Below are 19782 nucleotides of genomic sequence, written 5' to 3'. Positions count from 1 at the left end.
CGGGGGGCGCTTTCAGGTTGCGTAATTATAGTTTCCTGGGTGGCCTTGCACAACAAACTCACTTCCCTAAAATATCCATCACACTGTAACAAAGTGTTTTCCAGCACTGAAATTTAACTTCTGGTTTCACAAGGAAACTCATCTCCCCTCCATCCTGCCCTGACCTGTCTTATGTTTGCACAGTTGCAAGATTTGGCAATATCACAAAGCACTGTGAAATCCTTATTGGCTGTACAGTGGTACCTCGGGTTAAGTACTTAATCGTTCCGGAGGTCCGTTCTTAACCTGAAACTGTTCTTAACCTGAAGCACCACTTTAGCTAATGGGGCCTCCTGCTGCTGCCGCGCCGCCAGAGCACGATTTCTGTTCTCATCCTGAAGCAAAGTTCTTAACCTGAGGTAATATTTCTGGGTTAGCAGAGTCTGTAACCTGAAGCGTATATAACCTGAAGCGTATGTAACCCGAGGTACCACTGTATTTCTGGGTTAGCGGAGTCTGCAACCTGAAGCGTCTGTAACCTGAAGCGTCTGTAACCTGAAGCATATGTAACCCGAGGTACCACTGTATATAAAATATTATAGAAACACCTGTCATTAAATGCAGCAAATGTCTATTGGGGAAGGTGTTTAGGGGAATTCCCCAGTGTTTTTGGGGCTCAAAATACTAAGGCTGCATACCCTGTGTGTGCGCCCCCCCAAAACCCAGGAACCTTAGTATACCCCTCATGGTGCTACAATTCCCAGCACCTTTAAGCTACACTTACCAGGATTCTCTGGGGTGGGGGAATATATATGCTTTCAATGTTTGGTGTGCACGAAGTCGCGGGTTTTGTCAGAAAACTCGTCTCCCCGCCACGGATATCCCGTCCGTTTGTCAGACATTTTACGCCTGAGGTTAGACGGAGGATGGGATCTGGTCTCGTCCAGGATCTGCTTTGGAGAAACAACAACTGGGCCACGCTGCGCAGCAGCAGCAGCACCTTCCCTTCTGCTGCAGAGGCGCAGCGCTCAGCCGTTTGCAGCCCAGCCTCTCGCCCCTCCTCGAAGCCGCATCCTGGGGCCGAGCTGCGCCTTTACGCGCCCTGACAGGTGCTGCTCCGCGGGGCGGCGGGGACGGAGCTCGCCGATTGGCAACTCGCGAGGAGATCGGGATGATGTAACCGCACACGTCCCGATGCCATTGGCGGAGAGGCGGTCCCGGCTTGCTGACCGAGGTCCATTGGGCAGGCGGAGGTGTACTTCCCCGCTCCTAGCCTCGGTTGCTGCAAGCAGCCCCGTGCGCAAAAGTGGGCGCTGCTCCCCGCCGGCCTCGCCCCTGCCGGCCCGCGCAGGCTCCCCGGAAGGGCGAGCGGGGGCGAGGGAAGGTAGGTAGGTGCCCCGGACGCGGGTGGGGGAAGATCGGAACAAACAGGTCCTTTCCCCCGCGGGGAGTGGAGAATGGGTGGGCATCGCGCGCTTCCCCACCCTCCGGTCTGTCTGCAGCCTCTCCTCTCCGCCTTAGGGCGCACCGTCGCCTGCAGGAGAGGTCAGAGCCACCGTCTCTCTCTCTCTCAGGCCTTCGTGGGTGGGTCCGGGCCACAGGCCTAGCCAGGGTCCCACGCGGCTCCCTCCATAAATCGCGATCCCCGGTTAGAGGCGGCCGGTGCTTGTTTTTGCAAATAAATCCCATTTATTGCGGGCTTGCTCCCCAGCAAGCGCGCGACGGATTGCCCTGGGTGCAGAAGCGCCGCACGCGATGAATGGCAGGATTTTGCTAAATTCAAACCAGGAGTTGGGCAGTCAGGATGGCGGAAATCGGGTGCCAGGGGTGCCAACTTGGAAAAATAAATAAATTGTGGGGGGCCAAGTAAGCCCCGACCAGCATAATCGATCACATGACACAGTACACAGACAGACACCCACCCACCCACCATTTGAATGGGAATGCCCACTAACTTTGTGGGGGCCCCAGCCCCTAGGAGTTGGCTCCTATGTCGAGTGAGTAGCTGCTCTAACTCGCTTCAATAAACGGCGAAGCCTAGCGGGTTATGGTTTTCATTCTGCATAAATGAATCCCAAATAATGGTTGTGCAGTGTGAGGATTAGCGCAAGATGCAAGATGGAGTTCACTCTTAATAGGTGGCTCCACCCAGGATCTATGGGTCGCCGGACTGGGGATGGTTTCTCCATCAAATGTGGGCTGGGCGCTCCTGGCTTTTCCCTTCTGTTCTATAGCAATGTGATGCCCTCCAGTTGCGGCTAGACTACATCTCCCATCATCCTTCACCATTAGCCATGCTAGCCCATTTGTTTGTTGTATACCCCAGGAGGCAGGTTAGGTTGAGAGTGAGTGACTAGCCCAAGGTTACTCAGTGAGCTTCATGGCCAAGTGGAGATTTGAATCCTGGTCTCCCAGGTCCTAGTCTTAACCATGATGCCTCTCTGACTCATGGGAACTGTAGTCCCAACAGCATCCAGAGGGCACAATGTTGATTGCCCCTGCTCTATAGATAGGAAGTTGATGGGCAGAGGCTCAAAGGCTTCTGTATGTGGGTGTGTTTTAAAATGCTATGTGAATTGGTTCTTTTATTTCAGGCTTCCTGAAACTCGGCCCTCCAGATGTTTTGAGACTACAATTCCCATCATCCCTGACCACTGGTCCTGCTAGGGATCATGGGAGTTGTAGGCCAAAAACATCTGGAGGGCCGAGTTTTGTATGCTAATCAATGTATAGTTATGCAGAACTACCTGCCCTGGGACTTTAGGGTGGGTAAATAATAATAATAATAATAATAATAATAATAATAATAATAATAATAATAATATATTTCTATCTTCCCTGAGAGGGCTTGAGATGATGCACATGTAGCAAGGGATAACAAAACTCCTGATCTAGCTCCCGTCGCAGGAATGCTCAGATTCCCAAAAAACAGGGTTGAAGCACAATCCACAGATTTGCTCCTTGTTATTAGCTTGGAATTCAAATGATGCTTGGGGAGAAGCAGTTCACAGTGGCCTGTTGCCCAGGATTTATTTCATTTGGAAAATCTTTACTATTGATCACCATCTGAGGCCCCTTTTCATGTGCCTGGAGGGTGGCAACATGAGAACAGGCCTTTTCAGTGGTGGCTCCCTGATTGCAGAATGCTCTCCCCAGCGTGGTTCTGGCACCTTCATTACATAGCGCCAGGTGCCAGGTAAAAATAAATAAATCATTTTTTGCCAGGCTCTTAATCTTATCTGTGGCCACCTAAAATAGGATTGTCTTTTTTTATTTTTCTCCCATTTTCCCTTTTATGCCAGTTTCAATGTATGTAATTGTTTGATTATTTATTGTGAGTCGCTTTGAGTTACCTTGGTTTAAAAAAAGTGAGCAATAAATTTAATAGATAAAAATAAATGTAGAGCGGACCATTTGTTCCTCTAAGAGCATCAGGTTCTGTACCCTGAAACTCCCTGAGGTAAAAATGTTCAGGCCCCTGGCCAGAGTAAGGCTCTTGAAAGTAGATAAAATGTTATTTTGTGATTTCAAGCCTACATATGTTCTGGATTCCAACTTCCACCAGTCCAGGCTTCATGGCCAGCTGTCAGGGTGGATGAGTTTTGGAGTCCAAGCACACGTGGAGAGCATCATATTGGGAAAGGCCTAAAACCCTGATTCTTCTCTCTTGCTCAGAGCAATTTAAAAATGAAGGACCATTGTCCTCCATATGCACTACACATGCACCCTGGGCCCACTATTTTGTATCCCGTTCCAATTCATAGAAATCATAGAATTGTAGAGTTGGAAGGCACCCTAAGCACCATCTAGTCCAACCCCTTGCAATGCGGGGAAATGCAGCTGTCCTACTCGAACCTGCAACCGTGGCGTTATCAGCACCATGCTTTAACCAACTGTTGACATCACAAGGGCTGTAATGAATGAACCTAAGTTCGCTGTGCCCATTAACTTCAGTGGCTGTATTCCGAGATGGCATAGCATGGAATCCCATAATGCCAGGGGGGTGGAGAGTAGATCCCGCAAGCCTGTAGCTTGCCATTTTTCGTATCCTGAGCTCTAGGCTGGGATCTACCAGTGCTGCAGAGGGGGATAATTGCATCCTCCTCCTCCTGGCTTTATTTAGCGGTGAGAGCACTTTGACGGCTACGAGGATCCGTTTCAGGCCTTTATTTTTAGGCAGAGATTCCTTCGCTCGCATCCTGGAAACAGCTTCGGAAGCTGGCGTCAGGCCCCGGGATCTGAATTTGCAATATCCGGTGCTGGCTGGGGGCCTGCTCTCCTCTGCAACAACTAGCCTGGAGAGTCTGAGCAGGGACTTTCCCCTCACTACACAACATGCCTGCTCGGCTTGCGAGACGGCAAGATGGCTGTCACGTACGGTGGTCTTCCTGGTTCTTGACAGCCCCTCTCCTCCCCTCCCAGCCCCTAATTGTGAAGGCCTCTCAGACAGGTGGCAAAGACAGGTTTCTGCAACTAGCGGACTGCGCTGGCTGCTACAGAGAAAGGCCTAGCCAGGCAGCCCAGATGCATTGTGGGCCATTCGGCAAGGTTTCTGAGTCGTAACACAGTTTCTGGGTAGGCCTCAACCCATAAAATCCTAAGAGTTGGAGGGGATCTTGTGGCTCGTCTTGTCCTGGCCCCAATGAAGGGGATCCAAAGCTAGGGCACCCCAACCTCTAGCTGAAGGCTTCCAGCAAGCAACCCATCTAATGGCATGCACACCATTCATTTAAAGCAGATAACTTCATGAGCGTAGCCAGGGTTAATGGTGGGAGGCTTTATGTTGGGGGAGGTAGAACCTCAGTTAAGTATTTTTATGCATGACTTTCCCCCTAGAGCCCTGGGAACTGTTTACCCCCCTCGTGGCACTACGGTTCCCAGCGCCCTTAAACTACAATTCCCAGGATTCTCGGGAGGGTTTAAATGTATGGTGCTTTTGCAGCCCGACTCCATCGCTGAAGAAAAAGCAACGAGTGTTCAGTGTTACTAATTCACTGCAGCGGATAAATATTGAAAAAGAAATAAAAAATCAGAATAATCACCTTCTATCTCAGGAGGGTGTGTGTGTGTGGAGATTTCACATCCTGGCACTGCCAGTGAGATTTGCAAGCTTTTCCAACAGGACCACCCACTTGAAGGCTCCTCCTCCTTTCTTCCAGCCCGGTCCCTGCCCTCCTGAAGATGGCTTTGCCCTGGAAGAAGATGGCGTCTGCGTGGCTCCCGCTTCTCTTGCTGCTCCTCGGGGTTCCAAGGGGGAGCCCTTCGCAGCAAGAGCCCTGCCAGACGTGCCGCGACCTGGCCAGCAACTTCAATAAGGTGGGAGGCTTGAAAGAGCCTTTCGGCTTGGGCTGGGGTGTGTGACCGCTCTTGCACAAAGTAGGGACTTGCAAGCATTTTGAGATGGGACGCCACACAGTCTCCAGCCTAGCCCCTGAGCTCCTGTCTCCAGGGAGGGCTAGGACTGGAGCAAGAGAAAGACAGACAGGCAGAGATAGGGGGTGGGGGATAAGCAGAGGGGCTTGGCGAGCCTGTGTTTTAAAAATCGAGGGTGTGTGGGTTGCTGCATGCAGGTTGTGGGGTGAAAGGGTTGCTGCGCTCAGGGTTGCTGGGGGAAGGGGAGGCAAAAAAATTAGTTTTGGGATTGCTGTGAGCCTTCTCCTGCCTTCTCAGGGTCTGGAGCGGACACAGCGAGAGAACTTCGGGGGCGGGAACACGGCCTGGGAAGAAGAGAAGCTTGCAAAATATGCAAACAGGTGACCTGAGGTCTGGGCTGGGCCAGGCCATTGGTGAGATGCTGCTGCCTTGATGGGGAGGGGTGGGGTGGGGGTGGCACACCTTCACTAATAATCCTGATCACGAAAGAGCTCAGAAAAATCAGCACGGCCAAGATGGCGCCGTTAAATGTAGCCTCTGCTGCAGAATTAAGCGGAGGACGAAAAGCTCCGGCTGAAACTGACGCTCTGGATTGTTAAAAGCAAGTTACTAGCCCTCAGGATTAGAGAAGGAAATGTTGTCAGCCCTGACAAACATCTTGCCTGTTTATTCCACGATAGCGCAGCTGTCGCCCACGAGCTCCCCAGGGTGGCTTGTTGGCCATATTGCCACCTCCTGACTTTACTCAGGGGGACAAAAGGGAACTCCTAAGGGACTGGCTGCTTGAGCAGAGTAAACGCAAGCTCTCCTGGTGGAGTTTTGAGAAGAAGATAGGGCCAGCCGGGCTTTGCTGGTCAAAAGAGGGACAGAGGTTTACAAATGGTCGATTGGGCAGTAGACTGGTTAGCAGGGGAAGCAGAGAGGGCAGCCTTTGTAACGCTGGTGGAGGGACTGCCTTGGTTTTCCCAGCTGCCTTGATGTTCACCCGGCTTCTTTCCCTCCTTTCAGTGAGACCCGCCTGCTGGAAGTCTTGGAGGGTGTGTGCGCCACATCAGACTTCGCATGCCACCAGCTGCTGGAGCAGGGAGAAGACCACGTGGAGCATTGGTGGTTCCATGAGTGAGTGGGAAAGAGCAAGAGTTTCCATCATGGAATGTTTCCTTACAACCTGCTTCTGGTTCCATGCTCAACCTGCTTCTGGTTCCATGCTCAGGGATGGGGAATTTGTGGCCCTCCAGGTGTGGTTGAACTACAGCTCCCATCATCCCTCCCTGTTGACTGGGCCTGATGGGAGTTGGAGTCCAGCAACAACAGGAGGGCCACAGGTGTCTCTATCCTTGCCTGATAGAACATCTCTTCCGAGGGGTCTTTCCTGCCTAATTCTGGCTGCTCCATTCTCGGGCGCAGTGGAAGAGCTGTGCAGGGCCTGTGGTATAAATAAGTCCCAGCATGGGACCAGGGCAGTAACAGAGGCTCTCTTTTCCCCAGGCAACAACAGCACCCTGACTTTTTCCAGTGGCTCTGCATGGATGCGCTGAAACTCTGCTGCCCTCCCGGCACTTACGGCCCTGACTGCCACAGTAAGTGGTCCTGCGTGGCTCCCTGTGTTGTTGCGATGACGCATGTACCTCACTTAAACTCACTCTGATGCCACTTTTGTAGTCATTTACAATCAGTCTTTTTACAGCCCTGGGAACTGTAGTTTGGTCCAGGTGCTGGCATCACAGAGCTACAACTCCCAGCACCCTTAACAAACTACAGTTCCCAGGAGTCTCTGTCAAGTGGTGTAATAGCGCTTTCAATGTATGGGGTAGATGTGACCTCTGAGTTTATATGCTGGATGCCTCAGTTCCCTGTTGGGGGTCAGTCAAAGACACTCGTTTGCGCTGTGGGATATTTCTTTGGCTGGTTTGCTGGGAGTGGCTTCTTTCCAAATCAGCCCTCCATAGCCAAAGAGGACTTGTCCCAAAGTACTTTATTGTGAAAGACTGATGGATGGGGAAGGGGGGGGGGGGAGTCTTGTTTTTCCTAAAAAGCTAGGTCAGTGGTGGCAAACCTATGGGCAACGCATGCCAGAGAATGCACTCAGTGTTAGGAGCTCACCCTACACTCGAGTAGGACCCTGGTAGAGACACATGCCCAACTGGCATGTTCTCTCCCTCCTGGTCGTTTGTTCGGGAGCTTCAAAAGCTTTCTTCAGCCCTAACATCACAGCGACCGATGCCAACAGACATCGGGACACTTAGGGATCTGCAGAGTCTTCGCAGCTTGCGTGACAGACCTCAGCATTTTGGCTAATCTACTTTATTTACATATAAACACACACGGAGCACTGCAACATGGCTCCCTCTCTCTCTAGCACCAGACAGCAAAGAGAAAAAAAGAACAAAGGACAACAGTCCCACTTCACGGAACACAGTAACACAAACATCCTGTCTCCGTCACTTCCCACTCTGTGGAGTCAAAACATATACCGTCATGTGATAGACAACAATCCCATGACTGCAATCATGGAGCAGGAATTCTAACACTCGTAACGCTCTCTGTGGGCACATGCCGTTGCCTCAGCAGGGCCATAGTTTCTGTGCTGGGGGTGGGGGTGGGAGAGGAGGAGGAGGAGGGCTCGTGCACATCCAAAGCCTGCAGCCCTGGTACCGTAGCGAGCAGGCAAGGGATGTAGCTGCCCCCCCCCGCCTGCTCCATTTCTGAGAGATCCCTGCCTCCACTCCTGCTTGTAGGCAAGTAGGAGTGGGATCAGGCTGCTCCACTAGGCAGCATTGCTGCTTGCACAGGAACAGGAGCTGGATCGGGGCTGCTTAGCTGGGGAGGTGCAGGCTCCATCACACTTTCTGTTGAGGGGTTCGTGGCTGCAGTCCTCTCAAGGGAGAAGTTTAAAGGAGCCCCCACCTCTGCATCAGATCCCCTGCAACCCTGTGAAGGCAGGCAGGCTGAATAGGTGCTGGGGTTGGCAGCCCGGAAGCTGCATCTGAGAGCCCTGAAGGCAGCCAGGCGCTCCACTCCTGCTTGCACGCAAGTAGGAGCAGGATCGGGCAGCTCAGCTGAGTTATGCCATAAAATTATATATCAATGGAAATATAATTTAATGAAGAATGTAGAGCAATAACTTTTTTGAAGGATTATTTATTACAATAGAAGAAGAAACGTGAAACACAGGGAAAATGAAATATACAGATTAAATTGCCGTCTTGGCACTTTGCAATAAAGAAGTGGCTTTTGGGTTGCAGTTTGGGCACTCTCTCGCTATCACTGAACTAGGTGCATTTAGGATTATCAGCCCCCCAGAAAGTGTGGCTGGTTGATGGAATCCAGCGATTGTTAATCATGTTGTCCACCTCTTGGGACTGAGGGATAGCTCCGTTGGTAGAGCACAAGACTCTTAATCTCAGGGCTGTGGGTTCAAGCCCCCCATTGGGCAAAAGATTCCTTCACTGTAGGGGGTTGTACTAGGTGACCCTCAAGGTCCCTTCCGACTCTACAATTCTATGATTCTAAGGGAAGCTGGCCAAATTGAAGTGGTGGAGTATGCGGGCAGCTGGGGCCTTTGAACAGAGTGAGACAGATACAGAATTGTTACCGTTCCAGAGTAAATGCATATCGAATGGAGTCATGTGTTGAATTGGGTGGTCTGCGCATTGCCATTTAAGGTCTGCTGACCCCCAGCATTTACTAACATCTCTCCACAGCCTGCCCTGGGGGTGCCCAGAAGCCTTGCAGCGGGTATGGGCAGTGTGACGGTGATGGCACACGCAGGGGCACCGGCCTGTGCATGTGCCAGACGGGTTACGGTGGCCCCTTCTGTTCCGAATGTGGAGATGGCTACTACGAAGCTTCTCGCAACGACAGCCACCTGGTATGTGCGGGTATGTAGAGTGCCCATGCTTTGCTAGACTGGGGGCAGGGTCTGGAGATGTAAGCTCTGCTGCCCGTGCTGGCTAGTGCTGGTTAGTGACTTCCCTTCCTGCCATCCCCTTCCTTTCTTGTTCCCCTTGAATACTCATAACCACACTGTTCCTGAGCTTCCCCCTGTCTGTGGTGGAATGGAGTTCCAGAAATCCCCACAATATTCTGTCAAATAACATGTATAAACCTCATTGTATCCATCTATCAGGGACGCAGGTGGCGCTGTGGGTTAAACCACAGAGCCTAGGGCTTGCCGATCAGAAGGTTGGTGGTTCAAATCCCCGCAACGGGGTGAGCTCCCGCTGCTCGGTCCCTGCTCCTGCCAAACTAGCAGTTCGAAAGCATGTCAAAGTGCAAGCAGATAAATAGGTACCGCTCCGGCGGGAAGGTAAATGGTGTTTCCGTGCGCTGTTCTGGCTCGCCAGAAGCGGCTTAGTCATGCTGGGCACATGACCCGGAAGTTGTCTGCAGACAAACGCCGGTTCCCTCGGCCAATAAAGCGAGATGAGTTGGTCACGACTGAACCTAATGGTCAGGGGTCCCTTTACCTTTTTTATCCATCTATCTGTTATATAAGCTGGTATACACATTCCCCTGGCATCCCCAGGCATGTACACATACTCTAAATAAGGCAATATAGTAATACGTTGCACTATATTATTATTATTATTTATTAAATATGTATGACACCCTACATCCGTAGGTCTCAGGGCTGTTCACAGCATACAGTGTAATAATAGTTATATTTATTGCTTAGCATCACTGTTAGCACGTATTGCTAAAAGAATATTTAGGAACACAGGGGTCTGCTTCATTCCAGGTCAGACTGTCTGTTTATCTAGCCCAGGGGTAGCCAACATGGCATCCTCCAGATGTAGCCGAACTACAGCTCCCATCAGCCTCAGCCAGCAGCAATCAATAGTCAAGAATGATGGGAGTTGTAGTCCAACATCTGGAGTCCTGTCTAATCTGTCTGGCAGTGACTCTCCAGAGCTTGAGGCAGAGAGGGATCTTTCACCCATTTGATGAGCCAGATGTTAAACCTGAGCTCTCCTAGGTGCTCTGCCTCTGAGCCCTTGAGGTTGGGGCTGAATCCTTGTTCCCACCGTACCACCTGGCTTCTTTGAGCCCTGTTTCTTAAAACTGGTTTTAATCGGCTAAACACTGGCCCTGTCTGTAGGTACGGTTGCCACAGCTGATCACTCTTACCGATGGACAAGAATATTTTCAACCTGGGCTGAATTAAGCGAAACACTTAGCGAGCTGCCTTTATGCAAAGTCAGACCAATGGACCATGTGCCTCAGTATTGTCTACACTGGCTGGCAGCAGCTCTCTGAGGTTGCAGGTAGAGAACCATGCCTGCAATGGAATCTGGGGCCTTCTGCATCCCAGGCAGATGGCTTTACCACTGAGCTACTGCTCTTCCAAAAGCGGATGTGTCACAGACATGATTTTATGTTCTTCACCACTGTATTGGGTTGGGTGGTGCCTGCGTTTCCTGTTTACCTCCTCCTCTTCCTCCTTCCCTTGTCATCTTAGGCCTGCGGTGTTGAAGTGCTGTGGGAGTAATGTCTCCCTTCCTTATGCATCCCTCCCTCCCTTCCATAGTTCGTATCAGTCCTTCATAAGCTATTACTCTAGCCTTGGCTTGGAAAGATGGGGAGCTTTTTGCTCTTCCCCCCTACCCACTAGGCTCTCTTCCCCTCTCTAGAGTGCTACCGGGCCTGCGGACGCTGTTCAGGCCCCGAAGATTCAAGCTGCCTTCGCTGCAAGAGGGGCTGGATGCTACATGACCGAAGGTGCATTGGTGAGTTTGTGGGACTAGGCCGGAAAGAATCCATGGTTGCTTAGCAACCAGTGAAAAAGGATTTGAGGTGCTGTGTATTTTGGATATAGGTACCTTGCAGGGACGCGGGTGGCGCTGTGGGTTAAACCACAGAGCCTAGGACTTGCCGATCGGAAGGTCGGCGGTTTGAATCCCCGCAACGGGGTGAGCTCCTGTTGCTCAGTCCCATCTCCTGCCAACCTAGCAGTTTGAAAGCACGTCAAAGTGCAAGTAGATAAATAGGTACCGCTCCGGCGGGAAGGTAAACGGCGTTTCCATGTGCTGCTCTGGTTCGCCAGAAGCGGCTTAGTCATGCTGGCCACATGACCCAGAAGCTGTACGCCGGCTCCCTTGGCCAATAAAGCGAGATGAGCGCCACACCCCAAAGTCGGCCACGACTGGACTTAACGGTCAGGGGTCCCTTTACCTTTACCTTGCAGGGTGGTGCTGATTATTGGGGGGGGGGGGCAAAGGAAGATGATTCCCACATGGGGACAGAACAAGAACTGCTCTGCGTGAGCCCTGGGTTGACAGATCTCTCTTTGTCCCACACAGACATAGATGAATGTGGCACAGACATGGCGCACTGCCGGGCCAACCAGTTTTGCGTCAACACCGAGGGGTCCTACGAGTGCCGAGGTAAGAGCCCCCGAGCCTTAAAAGTGTGCTGCCCTTAGACAAGTGACTCGGCTCTGCAGAATAATTTATAGCACTGTACCCTGTTCCTCCACTCCAACCCCCTTCCTGGAGAAAATAAAAAATAGATGCCATGTTGGACCAATCACTCTTTTGCTGGGGTATAAGAGGAGAAGAAATATAAGCAGCTTGAGAACAATATAATATAAGGGCTTGAGAACAAAGCCCATTTGGAAACCTTCATTCGTCACAGGAGACAACGCCATCTCTCGCCACAGAACTTTAGCGTTCCTTGTCCGCATCCAGTTTCCAGACCTGCCTCTTAATCCTGCCTTTCCCTTTCTGTTCAGATTGTGCCAAGGCCTGCATTGGCTGCATGGGTGCCGGGCCTTCCCGCTGCAAGAAATGCAACAAGGGTTATCGGCGCGATGGTGTCAAGTGCCTTGGTAAGCCCTCTCAAGCAGTTATCTCGCAGCTAACCCTTCCCTGCATGACGAAGCTGGTAGACAAAGCTCTGCCTTTTGTTTGGCCTATCAGTGAAGCATCATTTAAGGCTGTTGTTCAATTCCTGCCGGTCATCTGACTGCCCGTTGTCGCTGTAACTCTCTGTGCCCCACCCCCAATTTTCTGTTTCTGGAATCCTGGGTCCCTTTTATCGCTGTGCAGTTTTCAGCAATCAATTTCTTCGTACACTTTGGAACTCACTGGCTATTGGCGCCAGGAAGGCACCCACTTCAAACATTTCTGTTCAGGGAAGCCGATCTAGACACATAGATGTGAATGTGCTGTAATCTTATTTTTTATTTATTTGTTTTGTTTTACTGTTATTTAATAAATTTGTATACTTGTAGATGTCAGGGCAGTTCACTACGTAAAATCACAATATAAAAAGGTAAAGGTAAAGGTACCCCTGCCCGTACGGGCCAGTCTTGACAGACTCTAGGGTTGTGCGCCCATCTCACTCAAGAGGCCGGGGGCCAGCGCTGTCCGGAGACACTTCCGGGTCACGTGGCCAGCGTGACAAAGCTGCATCTGGCGAGCCAGCACAGCACACGGAAACGCCGTTTACTTTCCCGCCAGTAAGCGGTCCCTATTTATCTACTTGCACCTGGGGGTGCTTTCGAACTGCTAGGTTGGCAGGCGCTGGGACCGAGCAACGGGAGCGCACCCCGCCACGGGGATTCGAACCGCCGACCTTTTGATCGGCAAGCCCTAGGCGCTGAGGCTTTTACCCACAGCGCCACCCGCGTCCCAAAAAATCACAATATAAAAAACACAAAATGCATAATAAAAAAAGAAAAGGCGATCCAATAATCCCCCCTTCCACATTTAAAAGGGCATTGAATGTCAGTCAGCAAATGACCTGGTTGTTTTTGCCTGGTTGTCTAAAATAATGACAGCGCCAGCCGAATCTCCCTGGGGAGAGCATTCCACAAATGGGGAGCCTGCAGAAAAGGCCCATTTACTCTTAATTTTCTTTTACTCCTTTAATTTTCATTATTTTAAATGTATGTTTTTAATTGATGATTTTTATTGTTTCTTGGGAAATCACTGGGAGGTTTTGCTACAGTCAAGTGATAGAATGCTCTCTGTCTGTATATAAGGTGGGAGGGTCGGGGCCTAGAAAGGTTATTCCACCCTCTGTGAGGAAATGGTTCCCAACCGCCTAGTGTGACTCCTATCCCCCCTTCTCCCAGATGTGGATGAATGTGCTGAGGACATGGAAGAACCCGTATGCACAGGCGCCAACGAGGCCTGTGAGAACACGGAAGGCAGCTACCGGTGTGTCTGCGCAGAGGGACATGTTCGCAAGGAGGGGATCTGTGTGGAAGACAAACCCCCAGGTAAACCTCAGCAGCAGCATCGCTCTTTACAGCACATGTTCTCTAGCTGGGGAATTGGAGGAGGCAATGACGCCATGTGGCGGTCAGTCTCTAGGGCTTGCCTTCTACCCCGGAGGCAGTTTCGTCGGCCATTTTGTAGGTTGCTGCAAACCAGTGTTTGGTTTGTCCAGAAGATGACTTTTGCCTAACAAACCAAGTCTCTTATGAGTGGTCTGGCTCCACAGAAAAGTTAACGCTACCTATCAGACAAGGCTTCTTACGGAGACAGGTACTCAAGATACAGCATTACATGCAAATATAAACACTTTAATACGAGTTTTCAGAACGATGGCGAGAGTCTGCTTCACAAGTGAGGAGGGCCAGGCCAGCTGGTGCCATCAGCTCCTGAAGTTCGCCTGAGGATATTTTTGTAGCATTGCTTATTCTAATATTTTAAGTCGCACACTGACTTTACATTAAGGCGGCATATAATAAGTAGTAATTAGTAATTAGTAATAAATAAACCGCCTGTTGTAGCAAAACCACCGAAGAGGCCAGCACATTTATTATGCCATGAGTCATAGGGCTGTGGCCATGAAGACTTGCGACATGATAAATTTGTTAGTCCTTTCAGTCTCTCTTAAAAGGTAAAGGACTCTGGGGTTGCGGCACTCATCTCGCTTTACTGGCCAAGGGAGCCGGCATACAGCTTCCGGGCCATGTGGCCAGCATGACTAAGCCACTTCTGGCGAACCAGAGCAGCACACGGAAACGCCGTTTACCTCCCCGCCGGAGCGGTACCTATTTATGTACTTGCACTTTGATGTGTTTTCGAACTGCTAGGTTGGCAGGAGCAGGGACCGAGCAACGGGAGCTCACCCCGTCACGGGGATTCGAACCGCCAACCTTCTGATCAGGAAGTCCTAGGTTCTGTGGTTTAACCCACAACACCACCCGTGTCCCTTCAGTCTCTTGTTTCTATTTAATGCTAAGTGCAGAGGTAAAATGCAAAATCAGAACAAAGTTGTGGCTTTCATTAAAACTTGGTGCAACCACTAGGAGGCTCTAGGTGACAAAAGCTGTCGGTTTCCCTTTTCTTACGACTTGTTCCTTCTCCCACAGATGCTCCGGAGAAAGGATTCTTTGACGACATCACGGACGACGAGGTGGTTGTGCTGCAGCAGATGTTCTTCGGTGCCATCATCTGCGCGCTGGCCACCCTAGCTGCGAAAGGAGACATGGTCTTCACCGCCATTTTCATTGGTGCCGTGGCCGCTATGGCTGGCTACTGGCTGTCTGAGCGCAGTGACCGCGTGCTGGACGGCTTTATCAAAGGCAGATAGTGCACGGGCCAAGTGAACGTCCCCTTCTGCGTCCTGCCTCAGAGAGCCAGCTGGTGGGCAGCAATCCCTTGACCTCACCCCTTTAAAAATCCAGATTAAAGAGGCAGAAAGGCCAGGCCATATCCCACTCTGGGCTGTTGGTAGCCTTGGCCTAGCATGCTGTGAAGGTAGAAATGGGACGCGAGAGGAAATGAGCTCCGCAGTCCCAGTTTGGCTTGAGAGGAGGGCTGTTGGCTTCAGACGGAGGGGGGAAGTACCCCTTAATGGTGCAAGAGGACCGATCTGGGTCACCATCAGCGGGGCCTGAAAAACAGGCCCCCGTTACTCTCTGACTGGCCTGGCCCTCACTGCATGTGGGATGATCTCAAATGTGTTCCTACCCGTGAATTCCAGTCTCCCCCACACTGGTCAACTCAGATGGACCAGGAAAAAGGTTGTCTCACTGTGGAAAGAAACACAGGGTGGTTGAGCTTGGAATTGCTCCCTGCTGGCTCTTGGAGGGGCTGCTTCTGTGGCTGGGAGCTGATCTACGCGTTATGCTGGAGGAAATGGCAAAAACTGAGGCAGTACCATTCTGGACTGTTAGCACTTTGAATGCTTCTCCCACCTAAAAAAAAAAATATCCCTGCATTCAATGAGCCAGCACCATCATTGAGAATCATAGCTGTCAACTTTCCCCCTTTTTAAAGGGAAATTCCCTTATTCCGAATAGGATTCTTTGCAAGAAAAGGGAAAAGTTGACGGCTATGGTGAGAATGGTTTAAGGCATGGCTAGGGAACCTGAAGTCTCCTAGTTATTGGTGAACCTCCATCATTCCTGATCACACTGTACAGGCTGGGGTTGATGGGTGTCCCACAATATCTGGAGGACCACATGTTCCCTATCTCTGATTTAGGGAATAACCTTCTCCCTGATAGGCTAGCTTACTTAATGCAGGGAGTTTTATTGGGAGGGAGCATTCAAAGGTAAGGTCCCACTCACCCTGCCGTCTGAAGTGGTACAGTCCAGAATTCTATTTCCCCCGCCAGTCTCTCCTTGCCTCCTTCTGCATAATGTGTGAAACAGCTCCGGTGCTGCCAAGTGCAGCACGTGAGGCAGAGGAAAGCTTGATTGGCACGCATGCCCATCCTTGCCCCGTTACATCTGCCCACTCAACCATTTGTCCGTCCACATCTCAGGAAATTAAAGGTCTCTCTGTCCACATCCCACGTGGTTCTGGCTATCTCTCTCCTGCGCTAATTCCAATTCTAGTGCAGGGTGTGTGTCAAAGCTTGGGACGAGGCCTGCTATCTCAGCCACTCTTGGATTTAAGGCATTGGTTCTAAAAATAAAACACTGAAAAATCTCACCCGTTACTTCGCACACACGTGACACACAAACAACTGCATACTCTCGGAAGCGGCTCTCGGAATATCCTCTTCTTCCTCCTTTCGCTACCCCCCCCCAAAAAAAAACTCCTTGTGGGTGTCCTCTCACGTTGTGCAGATAAACTCCTGGCATTTCCAGCAGGGGCAAAACAGGGTGACAAGGGAATATTTCCCTTCAGGTCTTTGGAGAGCTCAACACTTATTGTGCTTGTCAGAGGAGGCCCTTCTCTGTGTTCCACGTTTTGGAGAAGTACATAAGAATTGCCATATTCCCAAAAGTAAAAATCTGGACAAAGTTGTTGGGTAGTGGGGGTTTTTGGTCCATGTTGTTGTCCCTCCCAAAAATACATTTTTTGGATTTTTAAAGCATTTATTTTATTTTTTCCAATTTCCAATAATTTAACAATTTAACATCCATATTACTTACTTATTCATCACTTCTATATTTCCCCCCACCCCACCCCTGGTTTCCAATTTCTCCCCTTTATTACCTTACACATCTTTAGTTTTCCATTCACTTGCAAGTGCGTTGATAACCCTAATTCACATGGCTTCATAGATGCTATGTCAATCCTGCTAATGTTTTTGAGTCTTTACAGTGGACATTAAGATAATTCTATAAATTTAGTCCAATCTTGTTTTAACTTTTTTTCATCCAGGTCCCGGATTTTCACGGCCCTCTTTGCCATTTTGGCATAGTCTATTGTCTTAGTTATCCATTCCTCCTTCGGTGGTACTTCCTCTTCTTTCCATTTCTGGGCAAGTAGCATCCTTGCGGCTATATTAAAAGCATTTAAAAAATAAAATTACCCCTACTTGCCATACGTCCAGGTTTCCCCGGACATTTTGCCAATTCAGCAAAAATCTGCTCAGACGCCATTTTGTAGCCTGATTCCCAAATGTATGACAGCCCTATGTGCAAAAGAGAGCGACTTTGCTTGCTCTGGGGGTGTCATCCTGACTATGGAATGAATGCTCCCCGTCCCCTGTGGGAGATATGTCTGGCAACCACCAGTGCATTCATTTCGACACCAAGTTAAAACATTTTTATTTCTCCAGGCGTCTTGCACCACAATTATTCTTTTTTGGGCTAACTGGATTGTGTTATTTCTCTTCTAAGTTTGCTTCATTGTTTGTCAGCCTAAAAAGCTGCCTTTAGACTTGAACCAGACTCTAGATCAGTATTTCCTACACGGATTGGCAGCAGCTCTTTGGGGCCTGGCGTTCACACAGGACTCTCTTCCACTGCTACCTGAACACTGAACATGAGGCCTACTGCCACTCAGCTAGGACCCTTCCCATTTTTTATTTTTGCAGTTTCACATTTCTTTGTGTGCTGGTGGGAAATCTCTTTGATGAAGGCTAACTTTCCCCCTTTTTAAAAAACAAAACACAAGTAAGATAAGCATTTGGGAAATGGTTGCTCACTCCCCCCACTTCACAATATCATTATTTATTAAATTTATATCCCACCCTTCCTCCCAAAGGAGCCCAGGGTGGCAAGGATGTAGTGTGTCTTCTGGAAGGGGAAGGGTGAGTAAATGAGATTTTCCTGCAGAGTTTAAGGGGTGGCAGATGATACCCAGCTGTTTTGAAGCAAGTAGATGACCAAAGCTGCTTCGTTCCCACCCCACAAACCTTTGCTCCCTTATCCTTCTTTTCCCAGTTGTTCCAGTTGCTCAAAACAGTGCAGTCAGAGATTTAGCCCCCGACTTTCGATGGGATTAGTCTGGGTAGCTGCTGCCTCTCTCTCCCTTTATCAGTCCATTCATAGCTGTTGAGCTCTTCAGAGGTTATGCCCTCCATCACACCTTTGGTGTCAGTTTCCAGTAGCTCTGCAATGTTTCAAAGGACGCCTCACGCAGACAACCACCCATGGTTCCAAGGGAAGGCCGGTTGATCTTGGCAATCTTTGCTGCCCCGGGTTCCAGCAGCCATTCCCAGAATTCATTGCTTCTGAGGTTAAGTGCCTGAAAGCATAAATAACATTTTCTGCCCCTAACTAATCAAGCCAATGAGCCTCTGAATAAGTTCCTGAGTTAAATGCCTTTGCACACAAGAGAGAACCTCTTGTAGCTTCTACTAAAGACATGAGAGATTTTTCTGTCGCCCGCCCACCCAAATGTGAATATGATAATCTCCTGAACCACCCCCATGGTACTCTCTTAGTCAGATTTAGTTGTCTCACTCCACGTACGGCATGCGGTCGCCAGTCTGAGCTATTAGAATCCTGCTTTCATCCATAAACAGTGAAACGGTATGAAAGTTCATTTCGATTGTATTCCTGCAAGGCTGCGGGGGAGAATGACTAAGAAATGGAAGCACTTTTGTCAAACTGAAAATGCTTTGCGTGACTGTAAACGCCTTCATAATAAATGGCTTCTCTTCATAATAACAGCTTGGTTTTCTGAAAAGGGTGACAGCAATATCTTCCAAGGGAACAAGGCAAGCTGGCAGGTGATTTAGCTTCATGCCTGATAAGCTGGCCTTTGAATTGCAAATCGGGAGCAAGCCTGGCGGGTTGCTGGCAGGGAGTGCATAGCTCATCTCAAACTGCAGCTGCGCAGGTGTGCCACTGCAGCTGGAAGTTGGGCCTTGAGACGATACACCCCACATTTCTGCCTTTACTCTTAGCATATGCAGTCAGTTCAGTATGTATTGCCTTTCACGCAGGACTCTGTGGTGCTCCGATCTTCAGAAATAAGCAAGGAAATAAAAGATTCTGCCCTGACAAGCTGGATTCGGTGGTCTTTAAATCGTACCAGTCTGCATTACAGTGGTACCTCAGGTTACAGACTCCGCTTACCCAGAAATAGTACCTCAGGTTAAGAACTTTGCTTCAGGATGAGAACAGAAATTGTGCAGCGGCAGCGTGAGGCCCCATTAGCTAAAGTGGTACCTCAGGTTAAGAACAGTTTCAGGTTAAGAACGGATCTCCAGAACGAATTAAGTTCTTAACCTGAGGTACCACTGTATATAGCTTTCTTCTGCATACTTTTATTATTCTTCATTTGCTAGTCATAGTGGGGAGCTGTGCTGGACACTGAAATCTTACACAGACCGCCTTTCCAAAAAGTGTTACTGGGATCTTTTAAAGAAAAAGGGAAATTACCCCGAGTCTCACATGCAGACAAACAGTCAATTCCAACAAAGGTTGTGTACGCGTTACCAGTTTAAATCGCAGCTAGGATGTTCTTTTTTCCTAATTCAGATCAAAAAATGGTTTTGAGGGGAAAACGCATGAAAATACAGAATTTCATAAGGAATGACAGGACAGATATGGATCAGGGCTAACGTTGCTTCCCAAACACATGGTGTAAGCTCACTGCATGCAGATGATGATGATGATTAATTTGTACCCTGCTTTTCTCCCTGACGAGACTCAAGGCAGCTTGAAGATAAAAATAAAAGCTGGAATTCTGTATGTACCTACTAAAAAATGACCCCCATGGACTTAATCAGATTGCAGTCTCAGTTGGTCTTAAAGGCCCATATATTTTAAAACCAATCTTC

At 49.6% G+C, this 19782-nt stretch overlaps 1 protein-coding gene across 4 annotated transcripts; it reads left to right on the top strand.

Moving 5' to 3' along the window:
- The first annotated feature begins 912 nt into the window (after window positions 1-912).
- On the top strand, window positions 913-16105 carry CRELD1 (CRELD disulfide isomerase 1). Of its 4 annotated transcripts, none has more exons than XM_028719695.2 (11): window positions 913-1367; window positions 5139-5295; window positions 5650-5732; window positions 6361-6471; window positions 6841-6932; window positions 9057-9233; window positions 10986-11081; window positions 11655-11738; window positions 12086-12181; window positions 13433-13579; window positions 14681-16105. In XM_028719695.2, the coding sequence occupies exons 1-11, from the start codon at window positions 1174-1176 to the stop codon at window positions 14899-14901; spliced, it is 1458 nt and encodes a 485-aa protein (XP_028575528.2). In that variant the 5' UTR covers window positions 913-1173; the 3' UTR covers window positions 14902-16105. The 4 variants fall into 4 exon arrangements, with proteins under 4 accessions (XP_028575528.2, XP_077781266.1, XP_028575530.2 ...); XM_077925140.1 differs by having other exon boundaries at window positions 1226-1363; window positions 5102-5295; XM_028719697.2 differs by having other exon boundaries at window positions 1236-1363.
- Window positions 16106-19782: the final 3677 nt, after the last annotated feature.

Source organism: Podarcis muralis, chromosome 2 (genome assembly GCF_964188315.1).
Source record: "Podarcis muralis chromosome 2, rPodMur119.hap1.1, whole genome shotgun sequence".
Taxonomy (NCBI): domain Eukaryota; kingdom Metazoa; phylum Chordata; class Lepidosauria; order Squamata; family Lacertidae; genus Podarcis; species Podarcis muralis.
Note: the sequence above shows the minus strand (reverse complement) of the source record. Positions and strands in the feature narration are given on the sequence as shown.

What these genes read in the sequence shown, in the direction of transcription:
- CRELD1 (XM_028719695.2), top strand. Translation starts at nt 1,174, where the DNA reads ATGCCATTGGCGGAGAGGCGGTCCCGGCTTGCTGACCGAGGTCCATTG. An exon ending in CTTGCAAAATATGCAAACAG is followed by an intron (nt 5,733 to 6,360) that starts GTGACCTGAGGT and finishes CCCTCCTTTCAG; the next exon opens with TGAGACCCGCCTGCTGGAAG. An exon ending in CAGCCACCTGGTATGTGCGG is followed by an intron (nt 9,234 to 10,985) that starts GTATGTAGAGTG and finishes TCCCCTCTCTAG; the next exon opens with AGTGCTACCGGGCCTGCGGA.